At 37.4% G+C, this 13,645-nt stretch overlaps 1 protein-coding gene across 2 annotated transcripts in view; it reads right to left on the bottom strand.

The window, feature by feature from the left end:
- Window positions 1-2,011: 2,011 nt before the first annotated feature.
- EMCN (endomucin) overlaps window positions 2,012-13,645 on the bottom strand; it is a 95,653-nt gene continuing 84,019 nt past the window's right edge. For both annotated transcript variants that reach the window (XM_002916488.4, XM_019796682.2), the window contains exons 11-12: window positions 10,218-10,291; window positions 2,012-2,547 (exon numbers count right to left, since the gene is read on the bottom strand). In XM_002916488.4, the coding sequence (XP_002916534.2) occupies window positions 10,257-10,291 (35 nt within the window). In that variant the 3' untranslated portion in view covers window positions 2,012-2,547; window positions 10,218-10,256. The remainder of the gene's footprint in view (window positions 2,548-10,217; window positions 10,292-13,645) is intronic.

Raw genomic sequence — 13,645 nt, 5'->3', positions numbered from 1 at the left:
TTTAAAGGACATATCCAGTTTTCTTTTCAGAACTCCACAAAATCTTGAATAATCACAAGTAGGGCTCAACAGAGGAAAATCAGGGTAAGCTAGCATATTCATTACTGAAGGTTCGTCGATGTCCTAATTTGATCCTCATGATGGCAGGTAGACAAGAAATAAGACACAGATTTGTCAGATGTGTAATGGAATATTTCAGCTCAGCAAGGGGAATTTAGAAGTCTTTCTCTGCTGACTGATCACAGCCACTGTGTCGGCCAACAACATCTGCTTATTCTCAGATGACAACAGTGCCAGTTAATTAGCTCTTGTTTATGTTTTGACTATTGATAGACTTAAATTATATTCATATTGTCATGCAGAATAAATACATAAAAAGGTTTAGCTTTGATCTAAATACAGCCCTTCTATTGTTGCAGTGACATTTGAACTGTGTATCAGAATAAAAAGATTATAATAAGTCAGGCATAAAAAGTAGATCATCTAAATCAGATAATTAAAAAAAACATCTGATGAATGATAATTTTGGCTTGAAAACAAAATACCCTACTTCAACAGAAGTTTTAAGTTGATTTATAAAAACGCAGACATTATCTACGAGAGAGATTGGTGCTACAAAATGCCACTAACATCTCCGCAAAGTCCTCAATCCTCTTTTCACTTTGACTGTTTTAAAGATTTAATGCCGTATTTGTTAGTATAAAGCATATTCCTTATGGCAAATTCTTGAACTAGAGCGAATTTCATTCTTTTATGACCATTAAAAAGCTTTCCCTCTTCTGATCCTTGTAAACTCTCTTCCAATAATACTTATGAAAAGTCAAGTAAATGGTTTTTCTAGAAGCCAGAATAACATATCACTTGTAGTAATTTAAGTTGCAGAAAAGTTTGTTTCTTTGCAGTACATTCTGTGTAACAAGGCTTCTGTCGAGGAGCTCAATACAGCATTCTAGGGGTGTTGGAATATTTTCCTTCTGGAGACAAATATTCCGTGGTTGGCCTGCTCCAGCCTTTGCTGTTCCCATTTAAAGGCTTCTAGGTTAGAGTTGACCATAGGCAAAGCATCCCTCAAGGGAAGTGTATGTATAGGATATCCTTGCTTTTTTCTCTACCTTCTGCCCCCACATCCCCCATCTCTATTCTCAAAGAACCACAAAGAGACGCAATTCAGTAATATAGATATGCTTGCTTGGTGTCCTTGATTAGAAATAATCCAGACATGAGGAAGCTAAAACCAAGATGATCATTTATATAATTCGTAAAGCTGGAAGTTCTGAAATACACTGCAAAAAAAGCAATTTTAAAAAGCAGTTTTAAATACACTATTCTGTCTCCACTGCACTGCGCTCACATCACTAAGACAATTTAGCATTGAAAGCAGCTTAGGTAATCATTAAGTTAAAGAGCTGTCTGCCACTGGCAGCTTATTAGTTCCAAGGCTTTCCACAGAACTTCAACCAACATGGCATTTTGATCCCTTGTGTCCAAGGAGTGGTCAAGGTTGATCAGTCAGCTTTCAGCAGAAAAATTTGCTCCTGATGGAGAGGCAGCTATAATCGTATGGTATTTTTAGGAAAGTGATACACTGAAAAATAATATCATGATTATGTATTTATGAAGTGTTGGTTTCTACAAGCTGGAGATTTGACAATGATTGCTCAAACAAATCATTACATTTCTAAAAAAATTTTAAAATGCACAGACACTGTCAACCAAATGGATTATGAAAAGTCTCAATCCTGTTATCATCTTAATGAATGTAGTACTGAGCGTCATAAATGCCCTTATATCCTTGTCACATAGTGTGAATTACAAATAGAAAGATCGAAGAAATGGTAAACTAACTTCCCTTTCATGGAGTCTGATTTGTGAATCCTTTGTTCCTTTCTCACTTATTACAGATGCCTTTTATTAGTGAGTTCTCATATTCAAATAATCAGCCCCCAAATAGTCATAATTATGGGAAGACAATACTACTGCCATTTTCACAGTCAAATTATAATATTTTTAGTGAGTTGAATATAGTAATTATTTATTAAAAGTAACACATGAAAATATGAATAAAATATCTTTATGTACAAAGTGGCATGGCATGATTTCTACCTAATATTTAATAATACACTTGCAAATTGTCCCTGCATTAACATAGTACAAAACAATAAATACAAACATCAGGTAATGTAAGAACACCAAGAAAATAGGATCGTCTCCACGGATAGGAACCGTTGGCTCTGGAAACTTTAAACTCAAGGGAAGGTCATGTCATCATGAACCCACCTGCCTGGGATATCAGGTTAACTGCTCACAAATGTCCTTCCTAAAACTCGATCTCCTAAGAATATGCTTATATGTGCTTTTTCACGTCTCAAATGACAGGAGAGGCCCCGGCTTCTTTTGGATTCTATGAAATTATTGCATGTCATCTGGACATCACTTTTTTGGGACAGGCGACTGGCACAGACTGGAGAGCAGGACTGGAAGTCAGGATTGAGTCCACAAATTGAGTCTCCCTTCCTATCCCCGGAGCATAGAAGCTGAAGATTAAGCCTGTGGGGGAGGAAAAAAAAGTTCAGATTCCAAGAAAGAGAAGAAGTAGAGATGCTGGAGAGACCATTTTTTGTTAAGAAATGTTAGTGACTTGATGAGGTTTTTCCACTCAGTGGAATCAGGTGACTGTCTCACAAGCACTTCAAACTCAACATGTCTGAAGGGAAACACACTCTGTAGCCCTACCCCTGCCCCCATCTGTGGTTTTGTTTCTCCTGATTTCAGCTACTTGTGGTCAACCTCAGTCTGGAAACTGACGATCTTCATCCTGACCTATTGATCAGAAGGTCAATAGAAGCCCGAGGTTACGTTACAACACATACGTCACTCATCTCACTTCATCTCATCAAGCAGGCATTTTATCCTCTCACGTCATCATAAGAAGGGTGAGTACAGTACAATACGGTATTTGGAAAGAGAGAGAAGCCTCATTCACATAAATTTTACTGAAGTTTATTTTTATAACTGTTTTATTTTGGCATTAGTTATTGTTGTTAATCTCTTACTGTGCCTTATTTGTAAATTAAACCTTACCATAGGTATGTATGTACAGGAAAAAACATAGTATGTACAGGGTTTAGTGCTATCCATGGTTTCAGGCATCTATCGGGGGGTCTTGGAACATGTATACTGCCTGCCAAACCTGTTCCCTCTGGCTGCACAATTCTAATCTTTGCTGGAGCCTCCATGGTCCACCCAGGCACTCATGCCGGTAACTTATGCTGGACATATCTATACTCCAAATCTTCCTCATTCCCCACTGTGCACATTCAATCAATCATGACCTCTGGAGAAGTTTGCCCTCCAGACATTTCTCTAGTCCATTCTGCCTCTTCACCTCCATGTCTACTGTCCCTGCAGAATGGGTGAAGCCCTTGTCCTTTACTTAGGGAATATTGCAACAGTTTTTCAGCTTCGTTGCTTCCAGTCTTACTCTTCTTGATTTAATCATTATTAAACACTCAGTGATGTGTCTTCAGCACAAATCTCATCATATTCTTCTTCTGATTAAAGTCCTTAACTCTACCCTATCATAATGGGACACAGTTCAAGGTCTGTTGCTTGGGGTGACAATGTGAATAATGAAGACATTTATTGGCAACTTTTATGCTTTGCTGCTGTGTGCTTATCAGGGGGAAGCATGAACAGACAACTCTCCACTTCTCCTTCACAAGGAGAGAAAGAGAGCCAGGGCTTTGTTTTGTGACTGGGGTTTTCGTCTTTGCAGTGCATAAACAACTTTCTCTGTTGGCCGCACAAGGAGCAGGAGCTGGAGGTTTCTGTGCCTAAGTGGAAAAGGGGAGGTGGCCTGACCTGACAGGGGTTAGGTGTTGTCCTGCTGTCGATGGCAGGACTGCCAGTTCCCAAGAGTCTGGGTGGGGTGGGCCCTGGTACCAGGGGTAAAGACCTGCACCCTGCTCTTTCATGGCATGATTGGTGGAGGCAGAGACCTCGGTAGGGATGGTTAGTCACACTTTTGCCTCACGTGGGGGAAAGCTGGACCCTGGCTGTCACGGTGGGGAGTGGTTTGGAGAGCGGGGAGTGGCCACATATCCACGTCAAGCTTTAGTCTATGGAAAGGATCATAGAACAGAGTATTTCTGATGTCTTCTCAGAGTATCTGCGACTGACAGATGGCCCAGTTTATGTTAGAGCATGGCACAGCTCTAGAAGGAGCACAATGATCTTAGGCATGACTGCGGAACAGACCCTCTCTCCAATTTGGAACTGATCTCCTGGATATTTTACCTCCAACGTAGCAGGATGGGGGTGGTCTCCCCAAATGAGGAAATTTCTGCATGGCATTAATGAAGGAGGAAAGAATCTCATTTTATTTTGCTTAGAAAAAGTAAGTATTTTATTCTCGCTTTCTGCAGCCCTTGATAATTTACCGTGGAAAACGAGACCTCCCATGATCTTGTGCTCTCTACTGCTTCAGCCCCATTTTCCAGCCTCTCTGACATTGAATTATATCCTTTTGGCCACTGCATCTCAAAATATGATGGTGAGAACCAGATTTCTTAAAAAAATTTCTAATCAGTTGCAAAATGATATTTAAAAAAATACAATAACATGAATAGCATATTGCAACAGTATCAGATTGCTATAACAATTTTTAAAGGCTTATACTCAGTTTCTGTACTTAATCTCACCATAGAACATTATCAACAGCTCAGTGACCTAGCAGCAGATGTGCATGGCACAGCCCTAGGCCAACCAGTTGCTTCTAATTTCTTTCATATACATGCAGTTTCTTATCCTATAAATCTCAGCTCAGATGCCATCTTTTCTAAGCAATTAGCCATTAAATTCAAGGTACCATGTCTAACTTACATACCACTCTCTTATTATTTACCATATTAAAGTAAAATTGTCTTCCTTATGTGTATTTCTCTTCACTTCTGTAACCTCTTGAGGACAGCAGCGTGTCATGTCCCTGTTTATACCTGGTCCCGTACTTGGCAAAGAGCAGGATGTCTGTCACTCTTTGTTCAACTGACCCAGACTCTTTTGTAGGTGAGTTCCCAGGTGAAGTCAAGCGTTTGTAGCACAGACCATCTAGGTAAACACCTGGCTTTATGTGAGTAAGCTAATGCTCATGATTAATACTGTGTTGATTTTTTTTTCAAGGATCAGCAAGTAAACTGGGAACAAACTGACATTTTCATCAGCGTATACTCCACATGGATAATCTTTTTTCAAGAGATGGATTTTGCTTCATTAATGATTTTTTCTTTAGTTAGAAGTTTCAATTTGAATGTACCAATATTGGTATTTGCTTCCTCTCCGATGTTCTAATCTCTCTAAATTTAGTGTGTTGTCCTCAATAATGGTAATGCATGACTTTATGGTCACTGAATGTCTCACAACTCTAAAATTTTATAAATTTGTGATGCTTATAAAGAATAAATGATCACTTTTATAATAAACTATCAAAATACATTCTTTAACACTGACAATACTTTATAAGCAAAGAATCAAAATGGTCTTAAAAGAAAATATCTTCCTGGGGCGCCTGGGTGGCACAGCGGTTAAGCATCTGCCTTCGGCTCAGGGCATGATCCCGGCGTTATGGGATCGAGCCCCACATCAGGCTCCTCCGCTATGAGCCTGCTTCTTCCTCTCCCACTCCCCCTGCTTGTGTTCCCTCTCTCACTGGCTGTCTCTATCTCTGTCGAATAAATAAATAAAATCTTTAAAAAAAAAAAAGAAAAAAGAAAATATCTTCCTGTACTAGAGTTTACAAATGTGGAGCCCAGTGTACAACATTATTAAGAATTTTGTTTAGGCATGTGTTGTGATGAGCACTGGGTGTTATACGCAACTAATGAATCATTGAACCTACATCAAAAACCAATGATGTGCTGTACGCTGACTAGCTGAACATAGTAAGAAAAATGCGTATTAAAAAAAAAAGAATTTTGTTTGAGGCCATAACTAGGATGAGAAAATAGGTCTCTTTCATGATGTTTTGTTTTTAGCCCCTGCTATTTTGTCTTAAAATGTAAGAAAAATGTTGAAAAACATGTTAAGCTCTTCTGAAAGTTTACGAAGATGTTTTTAGATCATCATGGTACCGTTGAGAAATGACAGAAGTAGACTGAATTGTATCTGGAGAAAAATGAAAATGGGTAACATTCCATACTGATGAGGGTCTGTGGGATGAGACTTTCATATAAACCGCTGGTCTGTCCAGACAATTGGTTCTTGATCTGAAACTCTTTTTGCTTCTTAAACTGTCAGAAGGCTTGGAATAGAATGGAGAGAGCCTACTGGTGAGGGAGCAAGCGGGTTACAGGAGCTCTCTCCCTTCCTATAGTACGGAATTGGTTGTGGAACAATCAAGTGCTTTCTGTCTAGTTTGAAAATTGTCCCCTCCCCCACTTAACATATACCTTAGACATGTTTGCATGAAATTAAAAATTGTCTTGAGAATTACTTTTGCTAAGTTGTACAATGTCATTGATTGGATGAAGCATAATTTTCTTGAAATTTCCATACCACTAGACATGTAAACTATTTCTAAATGTTAGCTACTATTCTTTGTATATTAACCTTTAATCACATTTCAAACAATGTCCTTATGAAAATTTCCTAGAAGTGAAGTTACTAGGCGACAATTGTGAATATTTTAAGTCCTTTAGTGAAAGTACTACCAAACTGTTCTTCAGAAAGATTAACCTAATTTATACTTTCAAATGCAGCATTTGATTTTGCTTCACCAGTATGACTTTTAAAAATTAGGAAAAAAGTTTAAGTAAATTGAAGGTTACAATTTTTTTGGTCTTAATTCACATTTTTTAAATTATTATAGTAACTCTTCTGTAATTTTATATTGCCATTTCTATTTCCTTCTCTATGAATAACCTGTTCCTGGCCTTTGCTTATTTTTCGACTTCCTAATCTGTATAGATGTTTTTTGGTATATTTAAGATATTAGTTAATTGGTCTCATATTTATAGCAAACATTTTCCCAACTTGTTTTTTGTTTCATAATTTTCTTTATGATAATTTCTTTGTTTGGACTTTTTAAGTCATGATGTGATAGAATTCCTATCTTTTCCATTGAAGTCCCTTACATTGTTTATGTTTAAAAAAATTTTTAATCAGTTACTTAATAATACACACATAATTTTTCTTTTGCTCTTTCTCTCTTTTCTTTTTTTGTATTTAGTTTTTTATACATCTTTCTCCATATAGACATTATTAGCTAATGTCCCCACCTCCATCCTCATTATGGATCAATTTATTCATTTATTAGCATCAATAAAAAAAAAAGAATGTACTTTGACTACTCCACATTTTTGCATAGAAAATCTGGCCTTATAAGAAGTTCTTTGTGATAGCAAATCAATTCCTTTAGCTATGTTATCCTTACCACTCCTTTTCATGCAAGAATTAATCTCAGAAGAAAATAACAGCACATTTGCATTATAAATGAGCACAAGACCGTATAGAAATGCATATCACTAATATATTTCTAATCTTTGACTTTGGTCGCCTTCAAAACTTAACACAGATTATTTTTGCATTAATAGCTATTTTGAAGGTGGTACCAGCTAATAGTTGGGACCGAAGTGAATTATACCAGGCAAGTTTAGGCTAAAATAATCCTTTTCTTATTCTTAAAAAGTTATGATCCCTAAATGGAGCAATGCATCTTCAGTAAAAGGATATTTTTGAACCTTTATCAATCTTCCTTTTGTTGATATAAAAGTCTCAGAGATTTTAGAATCTGTTTGAATTGATAAATCAGTATCAATCATGCTCACATAGCTTTTAATTTTTTTTCTCTAATTATTATCTTATTTCTTATATGTGATTTCACGTTCCCACTAGGCAAAGCTTTGCAGAGGGCAAGGATCATAGATCATAAGTATTTTGGAAGTCTTGTCTGCCCTGCCAAATCGCATTAAATATAATGCTTTGCACAAAATAGAGGATCAATATATGAAGCAGCAAGCGTTAAACTATTACGGAATTTGATTTTGAGATGAAAGCTTTTAACATTGTGAACTTTCCACGTTAGTGTTTTCTGTTGCATACAGAACCAGACTTCTCAAATTCCATTCCCAAATCTTCTAGCTCTGATGACTATATTCCTATTTATTCTGAATCTCTGAGTTGATATCTGATTTCTCATCAATAGCCTAATAAAGTCATTACTTACTGGTTACTACATTCAAAGTACAATGATTGCCAAGAGAAATATACTGAAAAAAGTAAGATGAATAGTAGAATTGACATGTCAAACTTCTTTCTTCCCTTTACTTTCCCATCTTTACTCTTCAGAACATTGTTACATAATTTCAAAATTACACAGAAGAGCAACAAAAGCTACTTATCTCTGCAAATTAAAAGACATGAAATTAAAGGCTAGGCATATTTTTTAAAGTACAAAAAATGGGAAGGAAAGGGAACTGGACAATAATTTATTTATTTATTTTTTAATGTTTTTTTATTACATTATGTTAGTCCCCATACAGTACAATAATTTATTTTGTCGAGCTTGTTTGGGTCTCCAATACTCCTTATCTCTGTATAGTTTTTCTTTCTGACTGAAAAGAAGACTTTGTCTTCCTCCATGTTGGATGATTAGTCACTAAGAGTTAAGCATTTTGATAATTTAGAAAGCATCTTTTTACTAGCCACAAGGTTGCCAAGAAACCATAGCAGGTATAGAGGAAGTTTTCCATGCCCTGGGTAGGTTTGGACCACCTGCCTCAACGAACTTCTCAAATTTCTCAACTTTTCAAACTTTGCATCTAAAAGTGTCCATAGCAAAAGGATAGGCAGACTCTCCGATTCCTCTCATTCTAATGCACCTTTGCTGGCTAGAAAGGGATATGATTGTGATCCTGGTGGTCACATCTGGATGGCACTGCTCTGTCTCCCTCTCCTGCTACTGGCCAGAGAAGCATGGCAAGCATCATGTACTCAACAAGCCCTCTCTACGCGTCTGTAACAGCACTGTATTAGTGGCTGGGTAGGAGGCATAGGGACTGGACACAACAATAACATTCCTCCCTCTGGACACTACCCAGAGTCCCTACCAGGGTGGTCAGGTCAATTCTGGACATATGCATATTTATTTGTGTTTTTTTTTTGCTTTTTTACTCTTAGTTGACAAAGGGTAAATTCTTCTGCAGTTTCTAAAAAGCATCAAACGCTAATTGTGAGGGCACTTAATCAATGCTTCTTGTGAAAACTAAATCAAAATCAGAAGACCTCCTTACCCAATTCTGGGAAAGCAAAAGACAATCCCATGCTAAACTAAGAGGGTTAATTCCACAATGCAAGAACCTGGCCTGAGCTGTTTTACTGAAATAAGAAATGTGTCCACGTTGCACTGATTCCTGGTCAAAACAGAGGACATGCAGAAGAACAGTGTTGCTCGTAACCATAGTTTTGGGAGGTTTCAATTACTTATTGATTCACAATTGCTGTAATGAGATTGTTCATTTGCATCTGTTCTCATAGAGACACTGTCGGGCTCTGTCCCTCAGCTAGTTATACAGCAACAATATACCCCTGCGCCCAGCTGGGTAGAGGAAACCCCAGCTGAGACTACTTTCTTGGATCACCTTGTTTGAGGTGCTGCGTGTACATATCCACGGTTCTTGCACCCACAGAGAATGTATATCCTGGTATAGTCTTTACAGAGCGAGGATAGGTGGACCTCCTTCCCGCCTTCTCTGAACCCCTTGCCCTGAAACAGCCTTTGGCTGTGATGCATATCCTTACTTCAGTTCAGCTGCTGTCTCATATCTTTTTCCTGCAGGGAACTGAAAATTTGTAAGTATTGTCATTCTGGGTCCTCCGTTAGCCATAGAACCCTGTCTAACTGCCACTGTTAGTGTGAAGACACCGACCAGGTAAAGGCAAACTTCATTTATATGAAAACATGACCAACAGGCAGAGTAACTGTGTCATTTCTGAGGTAGGCAAGCAACTGGAAGAATCTTCCACAGCCCCCAATATAAGCATTTCTCCGGAAAATTCTTGGAGTTTGTTTTTAGACAGATAGACAATGATGGTTTCACTGACACAATCCATTAGCTTTTCAGCTTGTAAAAGTCTTTTGAAATAATCTAAACTGCAGCACTCTAACAAAGCAGATACTAATGAGCATCTCAGTGAATGAAATTAAAAAAAAAAAAAAAACGTACGTATTTATTGCCCAGGTGTGGGGAGGGTTCATCAAGCTGTCAGTTCTTGGCTTTTCCTTGTGCGGAGTGCTCACCTACAAACAGAAGATATGTTTTGATCCATAAGCTCAGAGAGTGAATAAGGATGAAAATATAGCTTCTTGACTTGTTTTTTATTCTTCCAGGAAAGTCCAATTTCCCTGCAAGAATGTCATTAGAGCCACAACTTGTCTCTTGGTATTGCTTGGAAATTGTTCAACAAAATTTATGAGCTTTTTTCTATCATCATCTGTTTTCACCCTAAAGGAGCAATGCTAACTAACCCCCTGGAGGTGTGCGGGGGGGTATGAGTTCATGAGAGAGGCACCCTAGGGAATGAGGTATAGATTTTTGCTTTTTCCCTGAGCCTAAGCAAAACTTTGTTATATGTTTAAAGTGCCATTTTATCAGGAAGCCATTCTAGGGTCCTCTCTTTAAATAATTGAGTGAGAGTTTTGTGAAAATGAATTTAGAGGCCAACATGAACCCTTTGGTGATAGACAGAGCAGCACAAGGAATATTACTCAAAATAACATATTATTCCATCAGCCAATATAAATATTGACCTAGGCTGATGGGAAGCTGAAGATCCCAAGCGTTTTCATATGGCCCTGAATCCACGAGCAACACATCTCACACTACCTGCGTCTTTCAGGTAGATACAAGTATCAACATCAGTCATACTATACAAAAGCAATATGGGCCCATGTTTCCAGTTTTGAGAATAAATGTCACTGTTTTGCTCCAGCTTTTATCTGTCATTTAGAAACCTGTTTCTGGGAACTCCGTTGATGTCACCTGTCACTGGCGCTATCACGGTGATAATAAATAGTGCCAGAGACCCATAAGGAGAAAAAACCCAGGACTCCCTTAAGAACCCCTGATGTGGGGAGCTCTGAGAGATGCCAGGTACGGAGCGACAACCCTCCCAGTTGCCTTCCAGAACAACTCTTTGCTCACTATCATTATTTTGCAGAAAGCACAGCACTTCCTGAATCCATGGCTATGAAGTTGAGGAATGAGAAGTGAACAAAATAAACACTTATCGAACCCCTACTGTTTGTCAGAGTCATCTAAGGCAAATCATATGAAAATCATTCCAATTCTTAGTATCTCCTTTCACGTTCTGTCTAATTGGGAATAGAAAATATGAGATTCAATCACAGTTTGAATCCAATAAGTTATAATAATAATGTCTATGACAAAAGGAAATGAAACACATACCTAGAAAAAAACAACTGTAAAGAAGTACACCAACGCCAATAGTGATTGCATTGGGTTGGATTTCATAAGTAATTTTAAATTATTTTCTGTTCTCCAATTTTCCCTATTCTCTATTACGCATAATATGGTCTAATGTTAAAATGGCAGTGTAAGCCATGAAGAGACATTACAAGGCAAGCGATACATGTTGATTTGCCAAATGAAAAAATACGTTCAGAAGAGGGAAAGACCATGTACACCGAGGAGAGTCAAGGAAGCTTTGGTGGAAGTGTAGGGAACGGCCAAACATGGAAGGGCTGAGAAGACAGAAGCCGAATCTGTATGATTTTCTAAATCTTCTGATCCTTTTGCTCATCTTCACACTTCACATTTCTTTTTTAATTTGTAAAAATAAATAAGCAAAAAAAGTGACTGTACATTTAATAATTACCATAACATACTAATTAGTATTGGCATACTAATAATTTACTAAGAATGTGTAATTACCATAATGGTGAAGTGGTGGAGGGGAAGGAGTGACAAAAGGGACCAAGGCACCATCTCCCCCTTCGGAAGAGCTGGAGTTCGGCAAGGAAGGGGGCAGGAGATGAATGGTGTCTGGAGAATATGAGTTAGTAAGTGGTTCACAGACTGAGCAACACAAGTCTTGGCGCATCACAAAAGGCCTTTGTAGACATGCTAAAGTGTTTGAACTTTATCTTAGGTAATACAAACATCAGTTTTCTAAGCAGAGGAATATTATACTGAATTCAGATTCTCTTTTTCTTCTTCCAAATGGTTCAAAATCAAGTAGTGCTTTAAAACTAAATTCAAAGGTACTATGCTTTGTTTCTTCTGTGAAGTTATGTATTCTTTAATTGATTTAAGCAATTTTTCCTCATAATTCTTATAGTCTTTGATATTAAAAACAAGACAATGTATATTTACTTTCTGAGGTGAGCGTAAGTGGGAGTCATTTTAAGATGCATCATCGTCACATGTACATTTTGCCGTCAATCGTGGAGATGTTTAACTGAGCAAGATTTCTTACTAAAGTTGAGTGGGATCTTGTACGTTCTCATAAAGGACTCCTTGATCGGCCATGTTTGGTGCTCATTTGTTTCTGAAAGCAGATTCCCATTGTACTCTAACAACCTTTTTTTCTTTTACGTTAAAGGAAACTCCTAATTTAAATAATCAAATTTTAAACATTTATGGATTACAATTTCAGCAAAACAACTTGCTCGAGAGCGAACACACTTGAAGAAAGCAAGGAATGTGGATGATGGCCTAATCAGAGGAGGTTTTGGAGCAAGGAACTCTCTTATTAGGAGAAAATGACCAGAATAACAACCATGGCTCTTGGAGGCTTCTGGAAACCCAGACATTTTAGCATCCATTGGCATTTCCCCCAAAGGTGGGTTGCTGCAGAGCTCTGTTTCCTGGGAAACATGATTTATTGACCTCCAAAATGGCACAATTTATTCTGAGATACAATACCAGAGCTTATAAATTAAAGCATTGACCAATCCAAAGCGTTCTTTTGGCCACTGAAGCTCAAATTTCATTTTGTTTCCACCCAGGTGCATTAACACCACATTTCTTAGATCACAAGCAAATAACATAAAGTGTAACAATCATCAATTCTGAGTGGTGGGTAGTCAGACATTTGTTCTATCAAATTCTTTTCTATATTTTTCAGATTTCTAAAAATTTTTATATAGGAGATAGTGGAACATTGAGCTAAGCCTGTGCATTTAATTCAAACCTCCTCATTTAAGATTTTATTCTAGTTCTGTTTTAGGAAAAATGTCATAGTTATGCAAAAGATGTTTAGGTAAAATAATTATAACAACATAACTTCTGTTGAGTATAGTGAGCTATATTTAAAAAAAGCATATTTGAATACTTTTAAAAGGAAGCAAACAGGTATTTGTTGATGAGTGTTTCAGGAACCAGACTTTAGTAAAAATTGTAGTAGTACAAACAGCATTCGGAGACATTATGCTTTGGATTATTAATTCTCGGCTATTGAAACTGACTGTGAATGAGCAATTGCAGTTTTGCTCTATCACCAAATATCTTCCATGGTAATCAGCTAGGTTGACCACGGAGAGGTTATTTCATTAAAAGAGGTATGATTCCTAAATTAAGGTTGGCAGAAATAAAAAGACCAGAGAATAGATTTTATTACTTCCATGATGATA

The sequence above is a fragment of the Ailuropoda melanoleuca genome, chromosome 11 (assembly GCF_002007445.2).
Source record: "Ailuropoda melanoleuca isolate Jingjing chromosome 11, ASM200744v2, whole genome shotgun sequence".
NCBI lineage: Eukaryota > Metazoa > Chordata > Mammalia > Carnivora > Ursidae > Ailuropoda > Ailuropoda melanoleuca.
This window is presented reverse-complemented; position numbering and strand designations above follow the sequence as displayed.